The sequence below is a fragment of the Henckelia pumila genome, chromosome 1 (assembly GCF_033568475.1).
Source record: "Henckelia pumila isolate YLH828 chromosome 1, ASM3356847v2, whole genome shotgun sequence".
Classification (NCBI taxonomy): Eukaryota; Viridiplantae; Streptophyta; class Magnoliopsida; order Lamiales; family Gesneriaceae; genus Henckelia; species Henckelia pumila.
In genome coordinates, this window is record NC_133120.1 from 81,926,398 (window position 1) to 81,950,154 (window position 23,757).

General features: G+C 35.2%; 1 protein-coding gene across 1 annotated transcript; it reads left to right on the forward strand.

The window, feature by feature from the left end:
- Positions 1–5,031: 5,031 nt before the first annotated feature.
- Positions 5,032–7,059, forward strand: LOC140866298 (uncharacterized). Its single transcript, XM_073271270.1, has 5 exons — positions 5,032–5,844; positions 5,905–6,018; positions 6,082–6,430; positions 6,757–6,893; positions 7,015–7,059. The coding sequence occupies exons 1-5, from the start codon at positions 5,032–5,034 to the stop codon at positions 7,057–7,059; spliced, it is 1,458 nt and encodes a 485-aa protein (XP_073127371.1).
- The last annotated feature ends 16,698 nt before the right edge of the window (positions 7,060–23,757 follow it).

Genomic DNA, 23,757 nt, shown 5'->3' on the forward strand with positions numbered 1-23,757 from the left:
TAATAATAACAAGATGGCACCATTAAAAAAAAAAAAGAGATGGCTAATTAACTATATTCGCACTCACTTTGTGTTATCTGCAAAATTTATTGCAGTGCAGTGCAAAAACGTAAAATAAAGTGTCGATAACATCATTAAGATTTTATATGATTCTTGATAATTTTTGGAAATGGTTTATTAAAATTTCTCATTTTTTTAATAGAAATTTTTTATTTACAAAACTCCGTTATGAAAATTTTAATTTCATACATGATACATCACCCATAAAAATTAAATAGGTATCATAATCTTTAGCTTTTTATAAAAAATTATAAAAAAAAAAACTCCCTTGCTAACAAGAGAACATGCATCCATATTATATTTTTTAAACAATATTACGTTGAATGTACAAGGACGCGTGTCCAAAAATCGCATTAGTAAGGGTCAATCATGCAATTATTATAAAAATTCAAGAACTGAAACGCCTATTTAATTTTTATTGAGGTTAATTACACATTTCGAGTGGGTTTTTGGTGCAAAAGAGACTATATTTTTTGGAAATAATGTTTTTAAAAAATAACGTATACGTAAAAACCATGCTTTAATTAAGAAACAATACGCGTTAGTCAACAATGAAGAATGCAGTGCAAGTGGTCTCACAATTAGAGTTTGGCCTATTATCCTAAAATTGCCATTAAATATTATTCAATCCAATTGGGTAGACTTTACTTTACCATTATTTTGGGCACGGAGAGCACGGCAAATCAGTAGTCTTACGTACTAAGCACCATTTATTTTAATTTGATGGTCCTAATATACTGTTAAATGTTACAATTTATTGCCTATTCTACGTCGTTAAATATGTTGGTTAGAATAATACGTAACGTCAATTATGTCACATTTAACAAACTTCAAAAGAATAATATTGTCTTTTGCGTGATTGAATGTTATTTATTAGATTATACATATTTTATTAATTAATCAAACTCAAAAATAATTATATATATATATTATAAATAGATAATGGCATATAAATAATTTAGGCATTTGTTTGGTGCCAAAGATGAGAAATAGCTTGATTCTTCATCCTTATTTGATTTAATACTTGGTTCAAGTTGTAGAAATGATTAATGTCATGCATAATTATCTTATCTAAATATATCAATTTAAGATCCTTTTATTATGTATATTTCATCAGTCATAGCTCATCCACAAACCAACCGATGCTTTAGCAATTTAGTTATTCATGTAATTTTACGAATTTACTATAATATGTTATGGTAATCTTTAATATGGAAAGAATGGGAAAGGACCAAATTCCTACGATCTCATAGAATCTTTCAATAGATGATGAGTCAATATTATTTCTTTATAATCAAATCCAATACCATTTATGTTTTGAATTGTTATAATTAGATCTTGAACTTTAGGTCTCGTTCTAAATGGTTCTAAATGACATGACATAAAAATTTGAGATTCTAAATTTATGACAAATATCAGCGCGCAAATACAATGTTGACACCTTTTTCACACATTTAATTTGCAATTAATGAAACAACAAACTTTGAGATATACACATAGGGTGATGCTACGTGTATATGAAGAGTTACACGTTGGGTTACACGTTGCACTTAAAATTACATAAATATCTTTAATGTATTTTGGAAAGATTTTTTTCAAATCAAGTGGAGGGATAATTTTGTAATTTCATGTGTAGTGTGTAACCCAATGTATAAATCAATTTTTATATGTAGCATTTTTCTGCACGTAATCTGATGGGCCAAATCATAACAGAATATTAATTACAATGTAATCCCATCGTAAAAGTAAAAGTAAAGTAATATAATAACCAAAGAAAGACAATTACGTACCTTTAAATAATAATGGCTTCTTACAATTATATCGGAAACCTCACATATCTCCTCCTTATTACAATCCTTTTCTGCGCCACAGCCAAGGAAGATGAATGCAGCAAGACCAATTCAGTGAAGGAAATATGCACTCTGACCATGTTTTCAAAAACTTGTTGTCGGGAAAAGCATGCAAAGACAAGGAAACCACAGCCATTTCTGTGATGAATATTTGTAGGGATATTCTTTCTACTGCGGTGGACAACTTAAACCAATAATGGTCGACGTCCGATGGATCATATCTGGAGAAGCATTACGACGACATAAGAAGCTGGCTGAGCTCCGCGACGACCGATGTTGGGACATGCGTGGATGGGTTTGAGGATTTGTCGGAGGAGGTGAGGAGTATTGCTGCGGGGAAACTGGAGAATTCGACCCAGTATACCACCAATGCTCTTGTCATTGCCACTCAGATTGGGAAATATGAGAAATTTTATACGAAACATGCAAGAAAATGCAGGCTGGTCTGATCATCGGAATCAAGCTGGTTTTGTTTGCCTTCAAGAATATATATTATTGTTCCTTTAATTAACCAGCTTATATTATATATAAATAATTAAACTTTGGATTGTGAGAATTTTTCTATAAGAGCAAAATAGTGTTGATATATCGGAAAGTCTATGATGGCATACCGGTACTACCATTCTGCCAAATCCAACGGCCTCGGGCCCTTTTGCACATCAAATCATTTGATATGCAAAAGCCCGGAACCGTTGGATTACCCTTCGAACACTACCCCGATGGACATCATAGACAAAAGCGTTGATATACATATTTTTCGCCATTATTATAATATTTTCTACCATTATTTTAAGAACGTTATAGTAAAATAATGCTACCATTTGACTAATAATAATAATAATAATAATAATAATAATAATAATAATGCTAAAATCTGATATTTATCCGAGAGAAATAACCGTGACTGATATTTACATGTAGTTAGGATCGAAAGAACAAATTCGATAAACTCACGCGAAAACGATTTAAGCAACACATGTATTTACGTGGTTCGGTAGTGAATATGTCTACGCCCATGGGAGAGCAACACAACCACTTTATTAATCACGAATAAAAAAAAATCCAGCTCTAATCAGAGCTTTTATAAATCAACCAGAAAAACTCTAACGCTAAATACAGACTCAATTCAAGTCTCTAATCCTCGAATTTTCTCGTCACAATCGGCACCTCAGTTTTCTCTCTTGATTTCTCTTCTTCTTTCTCTCTCAAATCGAACTATGGAGGTAGAAGAATCAATTGTGTTTCCGTAATTCTGTTATAACAGCTTTCATCTGCTTATATAGAGAAACCACCAAATTTTTTCTTGGGTTTTTAGTTCAGTTAGTTGCTTGGCCCATTCTTAAATCAACATGGCCCAAACCCGATAAGCTTTCTAACATCAATCTGATCTGCTTTCATACTTCGATGTACCTTCAAGTTTCACTCCAGCTTTACGGACAATCGATTTGAATTCTGACCAAGTCTCAGTATTCGAGCAATCGATCTTCTGAGAACTCATCTGCCCATCAAATTCGATCCGATCTCAGTAGTTGATCTGACCATAAAATTATCTAACACTAAGCTCATCTGACCACTACTCTTCAATTTGATCCGTTCTTTTTTTTAGTCGAGCTGATAGAAGCACACTTCAACAAAAATAATATTATTTTTATTGATCAAGTCAAATAGGAGATCTGTCTTATAAAAGTTAAACGTTATCATAGAGTTTTTGTGATATATATTGGGTAAATAGCCAATCTAATCTTCCCCTAAACCCAAAATTTACTCTGTTTGTGATGTATGATTGGGTAAATAGGCAATTTAATCTTCTTGAGTTTTCATGTTTTGTTTTTTATTCTCTAATTTGTCAATTTTTTTTTTCATCATAATGTTGATGAGATGTCAGACATTTAATTTTGAAAAATCATAACTCATAAGACAAATTCCTTAGAAACACGTTTGCATAAAAATCGTGCATTCGGTTTGCTAGAAGGACGATAATTAAACAACTATGAAAGAAATTTTATTTCTTGATATTTTCGGCCCTTAATTAATTGGATAGTATAAGATTTTACTTTCTAGACATGATAAAATATTTGGTACATATTCTGTGTCTATCTCGTATATGTTAAAGATATATTTGCCAAAGTTAAATCGTGTCTTGATAAGGTGATTATTTGATATAATACAATTCGATATTATCAAGATTTGATTTGCAAGATTTGATAAGATTTTATTTCCTACTAAAAGATAGTTGCTTATTCTTGTAGAACTCTATCTAAGAAAATCTTCAAGATTTGAATGTTAATCTATAAAAGGGATTTCATGCACAAGATGAAGCGCGACTTCAGACGATAATACACTGCGCATACTCTGAAACTGTGTTGAATAATTTGAAGAACTCTGAAGCAAGGATTGCAACCATCGTTGTTGCATGTCCCCATGTTGCCGTTCGTGTTGAAAACATCAGAGACAACACTGTGAGAACTGTGTTGTTGAAGATCTTTTTTGTCTCTTCAATTTAGGCTACGGGAGTTGCATCCAATTTCTTTTATACTCTGTTGTATTTTAGGATTCAAGTTTGATTTCTCAAATTGTTAAGAAATTTAGGATTTAATGACTTTTTGTAAAATTACTAGGATTGCTTTGTAAGACTGATCTTACGTTTACTAGTAATATTTAGCCCTAAGGCACCCGCACGAGTTTTGTACTCGTGCAAAATTAATTACTTGTGTTTTATTTACGCTTTAAATTTCCGCTGCACTGTGTTGTCTGTGGTGTTACAACACAAAGGACAACACTGCCTATTTTACGTAACCAACCACGTACACTATTTCTTTCACGTGGCATCAGAGCCACCACTTGACTTTACTAAGTGAGTTCCTGGTTTATGTTACAGGTTAGTTATGGACACTCCGTACACAAGTGCAATTTGTCCACCTATTTTGGATGGAACAAATTACGGCCCTTGAAAATTGAAGATGAGCATGTACATTCAATCCATTGAGTCCAGGGCTTGGCAACATGTTCTTGATGGTTGGACACCACCTATGAGAGATGATGATGTACCAGGACCAAAGCCAAGATCACAATGGACAACTAGAATACTGCGACTATTTATAATGTTAAAGCTCTTAATGCTATGTTCACTTCAGTTGATATGAACATGTTTAATCTAATTGGTACTTGTACTTGTGCTAGGGATGCTTGGGAGAAGCTACAAACCCACTGTGAAGGCTCGGCAAGTGTTAAAAAAACAAGGATGCGTCTCATAACTTCAAAATTTGAGAAAATGAGAATGGAGGAATCAGAGACCATCATGGAATATAATGGAAGATTGAAGAGCCTTGCAAATGAAGCATCTGTTCTTGGTGATCCTATTTCGAACGAGAACCTTGTATCCAAAGTGCTTCGTTCTGTCCCCAAAAGATTTCACACCAAGGTTTGTGCTATAGATGAATCCAAAGATACATCTATAATGGGTTTGGATGAGTTAATTAGTTCTTTTCTCACTTATGAGATGGAGTTGGAAGCCGAAGATGACTCAAAAGATAAGTCTATTGCTTTTCAGGTTTCTAATGATGTTTACAATGATTTTTCTGAAGTTCAACAGGAAGTAAAGGAATCTGATCTTGAAGAGAATTCGATTGCTTTGATATCGAAGAAGTTCACTGATTATCTAAAGGTAATGAAAGAAAAGAAGGATTTGAAAGGTGCACAAACTCCAAAATTCCCTAAACTACCTACTTCAAAGAAGCCTCAAAAACCTGCTGCTACTCGGGGATCTCGACAAAGGTATGAAGGTAAGGTTCAGTCCTCAAGTAAAAATTTTGATAATGTTCAATGCAAGGAATGTAAGGGATATGGCCACTATGCCTATGAATGCGCAAATCGCCTTCGAAAAGGTATGAATGTTTCTCTGAGCGATGATGATTCGAAAGAAGAACAAGAAAAGGTTGAATAGGCAGATCTCATATCTTTTACTGCTTTACTGGAAAGTAAGAAAAATTTTCAGATCAATCCACTCGGTGTTGGCTCCGGTATTGCAACACCTGGACGCAACACAGTTCAAAAATCTGTTTGTTTTGTTGCTTTTAACCTTGATAATTCCAGTAATCATGAAGAACAGGTAGCTGATCCTTATACTCTAGAAGGTATTCAAAAACTCTATGAAGAGTTGTACTGTGATTAGAACAAGGGGAATCAGTTGAACACAACCCTTACAAAAGAGAATACTGAATTGAAAGCTGCTGTGGCTAGATTGGAAATTCTCATGAGTAAGAAAGATCTGGAATTAGGGTTGCTGAATTCTGAACTTAAAAGATCAAAAACAACACTTGATAAATTTAATTCCAGTTCAAGCAAACTTGATTCCATTTTTACTATGGGTAATAATGATAAGTTTGGTGTTGGTTTTAAAGAAAGTGTTTTTGAAACTGGTGAATCTTCCAAAACACCAGTATTTGTAAAGGAATGTAATGATTCCTTGAATGAAGAGGAAGGTAATGATTCCTTGAACCATCCTTCAACTACTTCGAAAGGTAAGAAACCCATTGTTGAAAAGAATGTTTCTGTCCCTAAGCCAAAACAATGAAAGCGTCCTTTTGTATGTCACTATTGTCTCAAATTTGGTCATATCAGGCCTTTTTGTCGAAAGATGAAGAATGACTATGTGTTGTGGGAATCTAAGCAAGTGTTGCCCCCCGTGTTGCCCTACACCAAGAGCAACACTGGCAGAAAGAGGCCTACTGTGAAGAAAGTTTGGATACAAAGCCTGATGTTAGATGTTTTGTTATTTATACTTCCTTGAAAGCTAACTCTGCAGGTAATTGGTATTTTGATAGTGGAAGCTCACGGCACATGACAGGCTTGAAAGATCACCTCACGGACTACATTGAACACAATGGTGGTAGAGTGACCTATGGAGGTGGTGCAAAAGGAAGAATTTTTGGCAAAGGAACACTCACTGTGGAAGGGTTTCCAAAGCTTCATAACGTCTTACACGTTGAAGGACTTAATGCAAACTTAATTTCAATTAGTCAACTGTGTGATGATGACTTGCATGTGAAGTTTGATAAGAATACTTGTGAAGTTTTTGATAATGCTAATCGTTGTATTATCACAGGTACAAGATCAGTTGATAATTGCTACCAACTCGGTGAAGAATTGACATGCAGACACTCAAAGGTTGATGAGTTTAGTCTATGACACCAAAAAACTTGGACATGTGAATTTCAAGACCTTAAAGAATCTGAGTAAGTTTGAAGCTGTCAGAGGTCTTCCAAATCTAAAGTCTGGTGTTCCATATGTTTGTGGTGCATGCCAAAAAGGTAAGCAAACCCGTGTTGCGCACCCCGTGTTACAACATTGTGGGACAACACGATGTCTTGAACTTTTGCACATGGATTTGATGGGTCCCATGGAAGTCGAAAGCTATGGAGGTAAAAGGTATTCTTTGGTATGTGTTGATGATTTTTCTCGTTTTACATGGGTAAGGTTTCTTAGAGAAAAATCAGATACTTTTGATGTTTTTAAGAAGTTGTTTACCAAGATTACTAACCTACATACTTTGACTGTAGCAAGGATCAGAACTGATCATGGAAAGGAATTTGAGAACTCATCTTTTTCTTTTTTGTGTGATAAGAAGGGCATCTCACAGGAATTTTCTGCCCCAAAAACTCCTCAACAGAATGGAATTGCCAAAAGGAAGAATAGGACGTTGCAGGAGATGGCTAGGGTGATGATGATCTCAAAAAATATCTCTAAGAGATTTTGGGAAGAAGCATTAAACACAACATGTCATATTTCCAATCGTGTGTATTTGAGAAGTGGTTTTTCGATGACTTTCTATGAAATCCTCATGGGAAAGAGGCCAAATCTCACTTATTTTCATATCTTTGGCTGTGTTTGCTATGTTTTGAATGATAGAAATCACCTAGCAAAATTTGATTCCAAAAGTGATAAGTGTTTGTTCCTACAAATAGTCGTGCATATAAGATGTATAACCTTAGGACCAGAACAATTAGGGAATCTATTAATGTTGTTTTTGATGATGGTGCAGATCTCAAAGGAAAAACTGCTGAAGATGATATTGAAGGCTTGCTGGAAATTCCTCCCGAAGAACACAGTGTTGTCCCGGATGTTACAACACCAAACACAACACTGGTTCCTCCAGAAACTGTCCATGAGGAAAATTCCCAAAATAATGAGGAAGCTGAGATGATTACTGAAAAGAACATACCAAGCAAGATACAGAAGAATCATCCATCATTACAGATTATTAGAGATGTTCATGAAACAAGGCAAACCCGAGCTAAGGAAAAAGTTGACTACCGCAAGATGGTTGGGTTAGTATGCATGAGTTTCGTGTACTCACAGGTAATGCATTCCTGTTTTGTTTCTAATATTGAACCCAATAATGTCAATGATGCTTTGAATGATGAATTTTGGGTAAATTCCATGCATGAAGAACTTGAGCAATTTGTCCGAAGTGATGTCTGGTTTTTAGTTCCACCTCCTGATCATGATAATATCATTGGTACAAAATGGATTTTCAAAAATAAAACCGATTAATCAGGAAACATCATTAGGAACAAAGCAAGGTTGGTTGCTCAAGGGTATACGCGGGTTGAGGGGGTTGATTTTTGTAAGGCCCGAAAATATTAAGTTTTTAATTACGAGATTTAAGATTTTAATTCCGAATAAGAGAGAAAAGATGAATTAAAGAATGTATGGAAATTGGAGATTTCAATTTCGGGTCAGAAATATTTAATTTAAGGATTTTTTGGATTTTAAGATTTTAATATCCGGAATTCTTACATTAAAAGATTAAAAATATTTGAATTGATATTTATGGAATTTAAGATGCGAATTTCAAGATGATAAATATCAAAGTTTGAATTTGAGGATGAAATCCGAGCAAGGACCCATGTGCAAATATTGAATAATTCAAGGACTAAAATGCGATAAGGTCTGAAATGATTTAATTTTAATCCAAGAATATTTAATTTGAGAATATTTAGAGTTTAGACTTGAATTCTAATCTTCTTAAATTATTTAGGATTGAAATTGAATTAAATCGCTTGTCCGGGGACTGAATTGCAATTAAGCCAAAGTTCAGGGACTAAAGTGCAAATAGATCAATATATATCTCTTTTGTCTTAGCATTCACGTGAGATATCAGAATTCCCAGCCAAGAAAACCGAGAAGGAGGGAGAAAGGGTTCCAAGCCAAATTTTGATCTTTCAACTCCGATATCTTTTGATCCGCCCAGTAGAATTTCCGATTGAACATATATTTGCGATCACAGCTCTGAGTGCTACGTTTTGACGTAAGTTTTATGAAGTTCTACCATGTTTGAATTTTAAGTTGTTGTTAGAATTAAGATTTGATTGTATAAACATGTTCTAGCATATACGACGATAGCATATCTAAGACGGATCGAGAAAAGATCGTCGTTTGAACATGATTTCGATTTTTGTACGAATTTTCAGAAATCTGATTTTAGGGGCTGCATATTTCGAAAATTCAGCTGAAGAATTGATGATGTTATATTATTAAGTTGATGCTCATATTGATGTTAAAGCCTTTGGGATTTCCGAAATCGTACCGTTACGCCGTCGGTTCAAGATTTTGAATTGCTATGCATTCTAAATGTCTAGAGCTCATCTTCAAGCTTATTGTAGATGAATTGAATATGAGATTATATTTAGAATGAAGATATAATGATATTTGAATCGAAAGATTTATCGGACTCGAATAGTTGCGACGTCGGTTTGAATTCTGATTGTATTAGCAAGATTTGAACTATATAAGCTTTAAAGAAACATCGATTCATATTGGATATTGATGTTTAGCTATGTTATAAACCATTTCAGATTTTAAGTGAAGATTATCGAAGTTGACTCGACGAGTTCAAGTTCGAATGACTTGAAGTGTTTGAAGTTGAATCAAGAATACCTTCAAGTAGCACTGATTGAAATGAGCAGATTTTGATGACCGATTTGGCTAGCATTGAGATGATAAGCATTGGCAACAGATTCAAGAGGTTTGAATCGCGATGAAAGGTATGAGTTGACATTATTCTTTCCAGGTAGAACAACTCGAGAACGTGGTGGTTTTCGAGTTATCCTGAAATCACATACTTAGTTGTTTATGTGTTTTTATGTGATTAGATGTTTTGATTTCTTTTCTTGCTTATTTGATTAAGTGTTCAAGGTGTTTTATAGCATTTAATGCATACAGAATATGTTGCATTCATCTTGAACTTCAGCCCGAAAAGCACAGAGGGTTGAAAGGCCTAGAGTGCATATGACGTTTGGAGGGCTGTAGTTGAGTGGCACGGAATGTAGACTTACTTCCAGAGCCAGAAGACTCACTATGGTTGCACCAAAGTCAGAGGAAATAAAGTATTTGACTTCACCTCGATTGGGTGAGTGGGTGTTAGTTGAAGATTTTATTTTCTCGGGATCCCAAGAACTAAGCTTATTGGTATCAGATTTGATAGCCTATTCCTTGGTACATGCATTGCATTTATGCATTAACCTAGAGTTTTCTATGGTTTAGAATATGCAGTTATAAATGCTAGCATGTTGTAATACGCTATTCTAGATATGAATATGCGCTATTGCTGTAGATGAATCGTTATGCTTTAAGAATTTAAGAATAGATGATGATTCTATGATCTACATGTTATTACATGTTTTATGATTTTAGATTAGTATGGCATATAGATTCCATATGCTTTCATGATGTATATGCATGTCTTTCATACTGAAATTTATTCTCACCGGAGTTATCCGGCTGTTGCTTTGTTTGTATGTGTGCATTGCATCAGGTTGGGGCATGATCAAGCTAGAGTTGGCTTGGATAGCTTGAGAAGAGAGATAGCATGTGGTGATTCGGGTTTTAAGCAGATGACATGTAATTATGATTTGGTAACATGTTAGAAAGCAAGAACCTTTGTATAGGTTGTTTTTGTCAAGTATTGATTTATACTTGAAAGTTAATGTATTCTAGATCACTTGATATTAGTTTGAATGCATGTAAATTATCTAGAAGCATGTTTAAAAGTTTATATGAAGTGTGTATGAGTTTTGGAATCACATTGTACAACAAAGATTCATTAAATTTTCTGGACAGGGTGCCCGCTCGATCGGGTGAACTCCACCGATCGAGCGCGGCCTGTGAATTTCCAAAGCAGAGAAGTGAGTTTTTGGGCTCGCTCGATCGGGTGATTTCCACCGATCGAGCGAGACCAATATGGATTCAGACCCGAGAGCTGAACTTTCTTGCCTGCTCGATCGGGTGAATTTACCCGATCGAGCGTGATGCTCAGTTTTTATAAAAAAAAAAAAAAAAAAATTTGCTCTTGGTTTGAATATTCTTTTATTGTTTGATTAATTGTTTATTAATCGTTAATTGCCCTAAGATGATATTAGCAACCCAGGTCCCCACAACAGGTGGTATCAGAGCATAAAGTCTTGGACTAAGATAGAAGTTGAGCGGGGTAGATTGAGTCGCATGCATTTATAGTATTGCATGAGTATGCTTTACTTGTTTTACAGAATTGTATGCGACTATGATTGCTTGATTGAACACTACTTGCTTTATTGAGATAAGAATTACATGCTTATATGCTGATATGTATACTTGAGTTATTGAATTCATTAGAAATAGTGAATTCGTCTTAAGCATGTAATATGTGAAAAAGCATGAGAATTTGCAAGCATGTGTTCTATTCAGAAGCATGAGAGTATATGTATGTTATTTATAATCTCTGCCATATATATTGCTTCTGTTATCGAATAAGACAGACTATGCAGATAGCATGAGAACCTCAGACAGAACAGAACCGCAGATAGAACAGAACAATGTTGAGGTATGTTTTTGAGCCGATTGCACTGAGGAGTATGTAAGTTGAACAACTCCAAAGCTATGAATCATCAACTCAGAAAGATACAAAATATGCTATGTCTAGAAAGGAGTTGATTTGAAGAGCTGGATCAGTTGTTCAAGAGAAGCATATTCAGATGAACATAGAAGCAGCCTGATTTTATATCAACTCCAGGACTTAGCAAGAAGTTGGTGAAGTTGCCAGAAGAAGTACTGAAATTATTTGGTAGGTAAGTAAACAGAATTATTTCTTTCCGTATATGCTAAAGAAGATAGAACAGTAGACTTTGCAGAATAGAAGCATAAGTTGATTTCAAGCCAGTAATAGAAAAATGAAATCATGAACCGGTAGTATGAAGCAGAGTTGAATTTTTATTCACGCCTCTGTAATTGTGGAAACACTATGATCATCACCTTCACTATAACTTTCATAGCAGTATAGCTATGAAGCAAGAGATAGTGATAACAGCAGCAAAGATCGATTCAGCCTAAATGCCACCAGATGAAGAAATAGAAGCATAGCTCCCCTAGCTGAAAGGCTCAAGTTGTATCAGATAAAAATATTATAGGTAAGTGAGTTAATTCTAGTTAACCGCTTATATATTGATTGCATAGCATACATTCATAGATCAGTAATTTGTTATGCTATAAGCCATATCTGATGAGCCTTTATTCATCGTATTTGCTAAAATTTTTCCTTTGAGTAGATGGAATACATTTGTAAGATTAGTTATAGAAGATGAAATACAAAATTGAGGAAATAAGATTGAATGTGCTGATATCAGGCGTGAGATATTAAGCTAGAATGCATTATAGATATTAATGCAATAACTGAGTACCAGTTACCAGTTGATTGAATCCGTTCACTGATAAAGAAATAGACATGACTAAAAATTTATGATATGAGTTTCAGAAAGTAGATTTTGTTATTTCGGTACCGGTTATATCATGTTTGACTGTGGAAGAATGTCAGTAGAAGTCTAGTCGATATATTGAACTAGTACAGAAGTAACCTAGAATTGACAGCTATGTCAGTGGTTAGAATGTACAGAAATAGTTCAATAACATATTTCGACCTTTCTACGACATGAATGCAGTTCTATATAGAATGGTGTCTAGTACGAAAGTATTATGGCAACTCATATAGAAGAGCATTATGTAAACTGAAGAACTTCAGAAACAGCTAGCAGATTGCATAGAAAAGAGTTATGTAGTAGTACCGAAATGATGATTAATTCTATGACAATAAGTTAAGTCAAAAAGAGTATATTCGACTATTGTCAGCTGAGAATTAAGAATTAATAAATGAACTCATATCACTAGAGAATAAGAAAAATCAGTTACAGTGGAGCTTTTTTTTCAATTTTACTGAAGCTATTACATCATAGAAATCATGATTCTTGAATTTCTTGATATCGATTCAGAGGTTGTGTTATTTGACCTCGATTGATGTTGATTGACTCTTATTCTTTGCTAGAGTCTACTTTGATTCACTCGCTGTCATTCAGAATATTTGATTTTGACTGACATTTCCTTGAGCGAGTTCCTTTGATATGAAATTTGAGAATTATTGATTATTTGATGTGTTTATTCAGTGTATCTTGGTGTATTTGGCTCGTAACTGATAGAAATTCAGATTCAGAATACTAGCAAGATTTCTGGGTTTTAGCTAATTGCTGGATTTATTGGGTACAGATCTGTACTTGTTGAATGTTTATGCTTGGCAGATACTTAAACAATCATAATTGTTGTGATCCAAGCTAAACTTGAATTAGTTTGGACAGATAAAAGCAACAGATTGATTGAGAACGCTAGATTAAGATAAGAGATAAGACAGCAGAGCAGAACAAATGAATGTTTGTGGTGATTAATCGTTTGATTATGCCAGATATTCTAGATATGGAATATCAGATTTTGAAAGAGGCATATGACAATATATTTAATATTTATTCAGTTGTCTAAACATGTATGACTTACATGTAGTCATTACTTGGAAATCAGTATTGGTGAAAGAATTGAAAGCAGATACGACATAATTAACAGTACCAATACGAAAATTCCAGTAAAAGAAGCAGAAAAGAAGAACTCAAGTGGTTTATGTAACAGATTAGTTACATAAGAGTTGAAAGAAGATCAACTTTGTGAACGACTGTAGTTCGAATCTACTCGAATCGTCATGATTTTGCGATTTAGAGTGTAGTAGATTTTGACAGATTTCAGAATATGTTGTATTAGACATGATACAGATGAATTTAGCAAGATGATCAGATTACAGGAATTATTGAAATCTATTGTCAAGATAGAGACTTTAGATTTGTTTTCTAGATTGTGGCAGTGATTGTCAGAAGTTCTGAGTGTTTGGTTGTATGAGATTTCATTATACCATCCTCTAATTAGTGGACTATCAGATGTGATTATCCAGATTTCCGAGGATATGCTCAGAACTATAGTACTAGATTTGATATTAGTTGATTAATTATTTGCCACGTGATTATTGTGATTCCTGTGACAGCTATTTGCTAGATATAAAGACAGGATTTGGATGATTGCTTGATCTGAAACACAGAATTGTCTTTCTATTGAAACAATATTCCAGAAATATCAGCTATCAGACCAGATATGAGTCAAGAACAGATAGAGAATGTGAAGATTGATTTGAACATAATAAGAACAGAACAGCATAGACAGAATGAGCAAATGAGCAACAGATAGAGATTTGAAGCCTGAACAGAATGATCAGTTAAGAAGTTCTTTTTCGAGCATTATTAAGTTCAGAAAGAGATTTCCGAATTGGTTCCTGAGAGTAATTGATCTAGCTTATGGATTAATACTCGAAGTGTCAGAGAGATGAATTGTTATCCATATGCATTGGCTGAAGAATATCGGCTAGAATATGTATGTACATTCAATTTAGATACAACAGAAGTCGATCAGATTGTAAGCAAGATAGACTAACTGATGCAGAGTTAGATCACGAGAAAGAGCAACTTAGATATAAGTTGACTCAATGATTATATGATTGCAGAAGTAATCAGAAAGAAGATTAAGATACTATAGAAGAGAAGATATCAGAATAGATATCGAAAGCTCAGAGAATTGAAGTCAGTATTACTTCAGACAACTATACAGTTTACGAGAATCAGCAGTAAGATCGAATGCGATTTCGAGGACGAAATCATTCCTTAGAATGGAGGAAATGTAAGACCCAAAAATATTAAGTTCTTAATTACGAGATTTAAGATTTAAATTCCGAATAAGAGAGAAAAGATGAATTAAAGAATTTATGGAAATTGAAGATTTCAATTTCGGGTCAGAAATATTTAATTTAAGGATTTTTCGGATTTTTTAATATCCGAAATTCTTAAATTAAAAGATTAAAAATATTTGAATTGATATTTATGAAATTTAAGATGCGAATTCCAAGATGATAAATATCAAATATTGAATTTGAGGATGAAATCCGAGCAAGGACCCATGTGCAAATATTGAATAATTCAAGGACTAAAATGTGATAAGGTCTGAAATGATTTAATTTTAATCCAAGAATATTTAATTTGAGAATATTTAGAGTTTAGACTTGAATTCTAATCTTCTTAAATTATTTAGGATTGAAATTGAATTAAATCGCTTGTCCGGGGACTGAATTGCAATTAAGCCAAAGTTCAGGGACTAAAGTGCAAATAGGTCAATATATATCTCTTTTGTCTTAGCATTCACGTGAGATATCAGAATTCCCAGCCAAGAAAACCGAGAAGGAGGGAGAAAGGGTTCCAAGCCAAATTTTGATCTTTCAACTCCGATATCTTTTGATCCGCCAGATAGAATTTCCGATTGAACATATATTTGCGATCACAGCTCTGAGTGCTACGTTTTGACGTAAGTTTTATGAAGTTCTACCATGTTTGAATTTTAATTTGTTGTTAGAATTAAGATTTGATTGTATAAACATGTTCTAGCATATACGACGATAGCATATCTAAGACGGATCGAGAAAAGATCGTCGTTTGAACATGATTTCGATTTTTGTACGAATTTTCAGAAATCTGATTTTAGGGGCTGCATATTTCGAAAATTCAGCTGAAGAATTGATGATGTTATATTATTAAGTTGATGCTCATATTGATGTTAAAGCCTTTGGGATTTCCGAAATCGTACCGTTACGCCGTCGGTTCAAGATTTTGAATTGCTATGCATTCTAAATGTCTAGAGCTCATCTTCAAGCTTATTGTAGATGAATTGAATATGAGATTATGTTTAGAATGAAGATATAATGATATTTGAATCGAAAGATTTATCGGACTCGAATAGTTGCAACGTCGGTTTGAATTCCGATTGTATTAGCAAGATTTGAACTATATAAGCTTTAAAGAAACATCGATTCATTATAAACCATTTCAGATTTTAAGTGAAGATTATCGAAGTTGACTCGACGAGTTCAAGTTTGAATGACTTGAAGTGTTTGAAGTTGAATCAAGAATACCTTCAAGTAGCACTGATTGAAATGAGCAGATTTTGATGACCGATTTGGCTAGCATTGAGATGATAAGCATTGGCAACAGATTCAAGAGGTTTGAATCGCGATGAAAGGTATGAGTTGACATTATTCTTGCCAGGTAGAACAACTCGAGAACGTGGTGGTTTTTGAGTTATCCTGAAATCACATACTTAGTTGTTTATGTGTTTTTATGTGATTAGATGTTTTGATTTATTTGCTTGCTTATTTGATTAAATGTTCAAGGTGTTTTATAGCATTTAATGCATACAGAATATGTTGCATTCATCTTGAACTCCAGCCCGAAAAACACAGAGGGTTGAAAGGCCTAGAGTGCATATGACGTTTGGAGGGCTGTAGTTGAGTGGCACGGAATGTAGACTTACTTCCAGAGCCAGAAGACTCACTATGGTTGCACCAAAGTCAGAGGAAATAAAGTATTTGACTTCACCTCGATTGGGTGAGTGGGTGTTAGTTGAAGATTTTATTTTCTCGGGATCCAAAGAACTAAGCTTATTGGTATCAGATTTGATAGCCTATTCCTTGGTACATGCATTGCATTTATGCATTAACCTAGAGTTTTCTATGGTTTAGAATATGCAGTTATAAATGCTAGCATGTTGTAATACGCTATTCTAGATATGAATGTGTGCTATTGTTGTGGATGAATCGTTATGCTTTAAGAATTTAAGAATAGATGATGATTCTATGATCTACATGTTATTACATGTTTTATGATTTTAGATTAGTATGGCATATAGATTCCATATGCTTTCATGATGTATATGCATGTCTTTCATACTGAGATTTATTCTCACCGGAGTTATCCGGCTATTGCTTTGTTTGTATGTGTGCATTGCATCAGGTTGGGGCATGATCAAGCTAGAGTTGGCTTGGATAGCTTGAGAAGAGAGATAGCATGTGGTGATTCGGGTTTTAAGCAGATGACATGTAATTATGATTTGGTAACATGTTAGAAAGCAAGAACCTTTGTATAGGTTGTTTTTGTCAAGTATTGATTTATACTTGAGAGTTAATGTATTCTAGATCACTTGATATTAGTTTGAATGCATGTAAATTATCTAGAAGCATGTTTAGAAATTTATATGAAGTGTGTATGAGTTTTGGAATCACATTGTACAACAAAGATTCATTTTATTTTTCTGGACAGGGTGCCCGCTCGATCGGGTGAACTCCACCGATCGAGCACGGCCTGTGAATTTCCAAAGCAGAGAAGTGAGTTTTTGGGCTCGCTCGATCGGGTGATTTCCACCGATCGAGCGAGACCAATATGGATTCAGACCCGAGAGCTGGACTTTCTTGCCCGCTCGATCGGGTGAATTTACCCGATCGAGCGAGATGCTCAGTTTTTTTTTTAAAAAAAATTTAGCTCTTGGTTTGAATATTCTTTTATTGTTTGATTAATTGTTTATTAATCGTTAATTACCCTAAGATGAGATTAGCAACCCGGATCCCCACAATTTTGATGAGACCTTCGCTCTTGTTGCCCGCATTGAGTCAGTCCGACTATTGCTAGCAATTGCATGTCATATGGGTATAAAACTTTACCAAATGGATGTGAAGAGTGCGTTTTTGAATGGTATTTTAAATGAGGAAGTGTATGTGAAGCAACCCAAAGGCTTTGAGGATCCACATCACTTGGATCATGTTTACAAGTTGAAGAAGACACTCTATGGCTTGAAGCAAGCTCCACGAGCATGGTATGGTAGGTTGACCTCAAAATTGGCTTGAAACGAGGTGAGGTTAACAAAACCCTTTTTATTAAAAAGGCCAAAGGTGAAATTCTTATTTGTCAAGTCTATGTGGATGACATTATCTTTGGTGCCTCTTCTCAAAAGCATGTTGATAGTTTTGTTGAATGCATGTCTTCTACTTTTGAAATGATCATGGTAGGAGAGTTAACTTTTTTCCTTGGACTGCAAGTTAAGCAATCAAATGATGAGATTTTTCTTTGTCAAAGTAAGTATGCAAAAAATTTGGTAAAAAAGTTTTGCAAAGAGAATGTTAAGAACATGAAAACTTCAATGGGTTCGAGTGAAAATTTGAGAAAAGACAGTGTTGCGGCTGGTGTTGACAACACCATGTATCGCAGCATGATAGAAGTCTTTTGTACTTGACTGCTAGTCGTCCTGATATCATGTTCAGTGTGTGTTTATGTGCTAGGTACCAATCTGATCCAAAAGTAACCCATTTAAAAGTTGTTATGAGAATTTTGAAATATGTTTCGGGTACATTGGATTTGGGATTGTGGTATACGAGGAAAACCAACACTAACCTCTTAGGTTTTAGTGATGCTGATTGGGCTGGTGATGTGAACGATAGAAAGAGCACTACGGGTGGGTGTTTTTACCTTGGCAATAATTTGGTTTCATGGTATAGTCGTAAGCAAAACTGTGTGTCACTTTCGACTGCTGAATCTGAATATGTGGCAGCCGGAAGTTGTTGTTCATAACTTCTTTGGATGAACCAAATGATTGAAGATTATGGTTTTAAGAGTGAACCCCTCGTTGTTTATTGTGATAATTCGAGTGCTATTGATATATCAAAGAATCCAGTTCAACACTCAAACACAAAACACATTGACATTCGTCATCACTTTATTCGAGATTTGGCAAAAAAAGGTATGATTCGAATGGACTTTGTTGGAACCAATAACCAATTGGCATACATTTTTACTAAAGCATTAGATCATGAGAGATTCTCAACTCTTCGGAGGTCTCTCAGCATGTGTGCATTATAATCTTTTGGGGCTAATTGCATCCACACCCCCTGTGAAAAGTTTAAAAAGCATAAAACCCCTTAAGAAATATTAATAGGCTAATGCATCCCTCAGTTTTTTAAAATGTAGCACATTTCACCCCTATGTTATACAAACTCGGGCACATTTATACCCTCTCATAGGGGTTTTATGCTAATTTTTTAAAAACATAGGGTCTTACATGCTATTAATTTTACAAAGGGGATTTTATGCCTTTTAGACTTTTCACAGGGGGTGTGGATGCAATTAGCCCTAATCCTTTGCGTGTGTTGTATGCGGTGTTACAATACTACCGACAACACTGTTGTTTTTTTTGTCATGCATTTTTAGGATTTTAGGCATTCTGCACTCACTCTGTTATGTGTAGTGTTTAAATCTCTGTTTCATTGATTCAATCAATGCCAAGTTTTTCTGCAAAAAAAATTTTTTGAAACACACTGGCCCTTGCAAATCGGACTCTGACTAAACCACTAAGTAGTTGAGGGATGTACATGTATTCCATGTTCTTGTCCCATGTGAACGGTGGTTTTGCAAATTCAGCGTTCAACTTTTTAATAAAGTTTGATGACCAATGTCATATGTACAAGCTTTATAAATAATCAAAAGAAAATGGAAAAAGCTATCTATTTGAGTCCAATGAAGACTGTTCTTTTAGTGTGCAGACTACCACTTCTTGAATTGTTTCTAAATCAAGGGTAATCAAGTGTGTAAGTCTCAAATGCTTTTTGAAAAACTATGGTGTTGTTGATGATGTTGGCAACATGAGAGACAACACTACACTTGTCAACATATTGTTTGCTTGTGATTGCATTTTTATTTTATGTTACATTCTGTTTAGGCATAAAATAGGTCATGCATATGCATTTTTTTAGGGTTCTGTTTTTGGGTAAGGTTCTCAATAGACGAATTTTGATGATTTACCCTATTTACTAAAAATTGAATTTTTGTGATTGATTTTTGTTTCAGTGGAGTTCAGCCGATGTGGAGTTAATTCTGGAAGATTTGGGATGAAATATATATCTTGTATTATTGTCTTATTTATGGGATTTTATCTCTTAAATCTCGACTTTTAAAATTTTGGCCATTTAGGAAAGTTACCGTTAGTAACTTGGGAAGATAAGGGATCAGGAAAATTATGAAGTTGTTAGAGGGAAAATGTTACCGTTTTGTGATAGGATTCTTATATATTTGGTTTCCTTTTTATCGGGTGTTATCTTCTTCCTGATTTTTTCATTATCCGATTGATTTTTCTGCAAACCCAACCCTTCTCTTACTCTCAAATTTTATTGCAATGGCAGGATTTGATCTTCAAGACATTCGAAGTGAGATGAGTCATAAAGAACCCAATGTTGCTGCCGGTGTTACAACACCGGAAATCCTATCCACGGCATCTTCTCTGCCGATTGTTCCAGTTCCCATGGAACCCGTTCCACTTCCTGTTCTCATGTCGGGCAAACCTGGAAACGCCATTGATCTCGAGAATCCATCGGATTTTTCTGTCCTGAATCGTGTAAACCCTCCTCCACCGATGGCTCGCCGATCGAAGAGGCAAGCTGGGTATAACCCCGATTTTACCCAAACTAAAAGGTTTTACAAGGGTCCTCGCATATCTATGGCTAAAGAAGATCGCAGCTCCGGTGATGATTCTGATGATGCCAACTATGAATTTGTGGCAAGGAAGAAACCCTTTGGTTCTGCTGCTACCTCTGCCTCCGCTCCGATCATTGAATCTGCCTCTGAAAGCGATGATTCAAACTCTTCTGATGGTGTTCCTCCCAAGGACACTCCTGCAGCTACTGTTCCCCAAGAAAGTGCTGCTTCTGATGAAGATGCCACTCTGGCTCAAATTTTGGAAAGCCTGAAGCAAGGCAAGGCGTCTTCGTCTGTTCCTCCCTCTGCTCATCTCTCCGATGATGAGCCTGATACTGAGATGATGGAAGAATTTGCTCAGAGAAAAGCACATCAAGATTCTGCCTCTTCCTCCTCTTCCTCCTCTGCCGAGCCTGCTGCTGACTCTTTTGATAAGAGTGCTGATATTGGAGAAGAAGAAGACTCTGAAGATATTTCCAGTATGGATGCTGATGAAGAGCCTTTAGAGACAGATGATGTTTTTGCTACTGATGCCAGTGTTGCTGTTGGTGTCATCAACACCACGAACAACACTGTTGATGAGGACTATGACATGGATGCTGCTCATTCCCTCATGTTTTACTCTGGTGATGCTGCTGCTGTCTGGCCTCTCTTCACTCATAGAGGTCTTTTGGATGAAAGAAATATAGATGTACGCTCCTATGATAGCTACTGTTGTTGTTGTGATACCCTACTGTAAGAGGGTAATTTTGGAATTCTATGTCAACCTTACCGCAAGCATTGAAGATCCAGAGTCTGCAAAGTATGGTTTGGTTTACCTTTGGGGTCGGCTGTTCGAGTTCACTCCAGCCGTGATCAATTCACTCTATTCCACCCCCGATATTGATGAAGGACCCCATCCAGATGTTAATGAAGTTATCTCTGTACTTACTGGTGGTTGGTCAAGAAATTCTCTGACCATTTTTCTGCAGCCAAGTTGACTTTATTTTATTCGGTCCTTCACAAGATTGCTGTGAGGAATTTTGACTCCTTCCTCAAACTCTACAGTAATCACACGGCCACAGGCGTTCATTCTGTATGCGATAGGGCCTCGGAGTCCTTTCAATTTTGGAAAGCTGGTATTCAAGACTGTACTCCAGTTTTCTGATGGAGGACTCAAATCTACTAAGCTGCATTTTCCATCTTTAATTTATGGCATTTTGGAATCTCAGGCATTCATCCGCAATATCACAGAAGATCTCACTGATCAACCTGAGATTTGAAGTTAGCAGCTGGACTTCTCAATGGAAATCGTGTTCTGGATTTGTCCTGGACTGCTACTCCTACCCCTGCTGCTGAAGCTACTGGTGTTGCACCCGGTGTTGCCAACATGGGTGACAACACTGAAGAAACAGTGCCTACTCCTAATTATTTGGAATTCACCACTGCCACAATACAACTGCTGATGACTCGTGCTGAGGAAAATATTGCTCAAGCACAGGAAGATATTGCCTTCTACAGCACAGTCTTAGCTGATTGTCGGAGACAACTTGGTATTTCTGGCCAAACAGGGGGAGATAGTGCACAAGCTGAAGCTGGTCCATTTGGGACTAAAGATGATGAGGATGAAGCTACTGATCAAGAGGGATCCGATAGTGATCAAATTTAGATTTTTCTTCTTCTCTCATCTTTGCTTATTAGTTTCATTTTTTATTTTAATATAAGTGTTTTTGTTTGTTCTAGTTATGTGCCTCAAGTGCTCTTATATGTTTTAACTAGACTAACAGTTTCTACCCCACTTATGCTCTGATATATGAATTATAGAATCTCATGTGTTATTGTCCATGTTATCCATCGTGTTACGACACGGGGGGACAACACTTCAAGGGGAGACTTTTCAATTTAGGGGGAGAAGATTTTTAAACTCAGGGGGAGTTTATGATTATCTCATACTTGTGCAATGTTTTGTCCAGAAAGCAAAAAGGGAGAGATTGAAAAGAATTTTATTCCTTGATATTTTCGGCCCTTAATTAATTGGATAGTATAAGATTTTGCTTTCTAGACATGATAAAATTTTTGGTACATATTCTGTGTCTATCTCGTATATGTTAAAGATATATTTGCCAAAGTTAAATCGTGTCTTGATAAGGTTATTATTTGATATAATACAATTCGATATTATCAAAATTTGATTTGCAAGATTTGATAAGAGTTTATTTCCTACTAAAAGATAGTTGCTTACTCTAGTAGGACTCTATCTAAGAAAATCTTCAAGATTTGAATGCTAATCTATAAAAGGGGATTTCACGCACAAGATGAAGCGCGACTTCAGACGATAATACACTGCGCATACTCTGAAGAACTCTGTTGAAGAATTTGAAGAACTCTGAAGCAAGGTTTGCAACAATCGTTGTTGCATGTCTCCGTGTTGCCGTTCGTGTTGAAGACATCAGAGACAACACTGTGGGAACTGTGTTGTTGAAGATCTTTTTTGTCTCTTCAATTTAGGCTACGGGAGTTGCATCCAATTTCTTTTATACTCTGTTGTATTTTAGGATGCAAGTTTGATTTCTCAACTTGTTGAGAAATTTAGGATTTAATGACTTTTCGTAAAATTACTAGGATTACTTTGTAAGACTGATCTTACGTTTACTAGTAATATTTAGCCCTAAGGCACCCGCACGAGTTTTATACTCGTGCAAAATTAATTACTTGTGTTTTATTTACGCTTTAAATTTTTGCTGCACTGTGTTGTCTGTGGTGTTACAACACAAAGAACAACACTGTCTATTTTACATAACCAACCACGTACACCGTTTCTTTCAAACTATTTCTCCACTTTCTTTGAAGCTCTCTGCTCTTCATCAGTCGGCCTTTCTCTGTTTCTATGTTTTTGGTTTTAAAAGAATTTTAATTAATTAATGAGTTTATTGCATCAAATTTCTCGATGAAATATTGAAAATATATTTTTCTGCTACGTGAAATTTTAATAGACATCATAGCTAGCCCTTAAACTTTTGTAATAGTTGCATGTTTAACTCTTGTCATGATAAGTTATTGAACACGCGTTAATGTCACAGCGCCTAAGCAACCAATTTTTTGACAATATTAAATATATAGTACAATATTAGGTT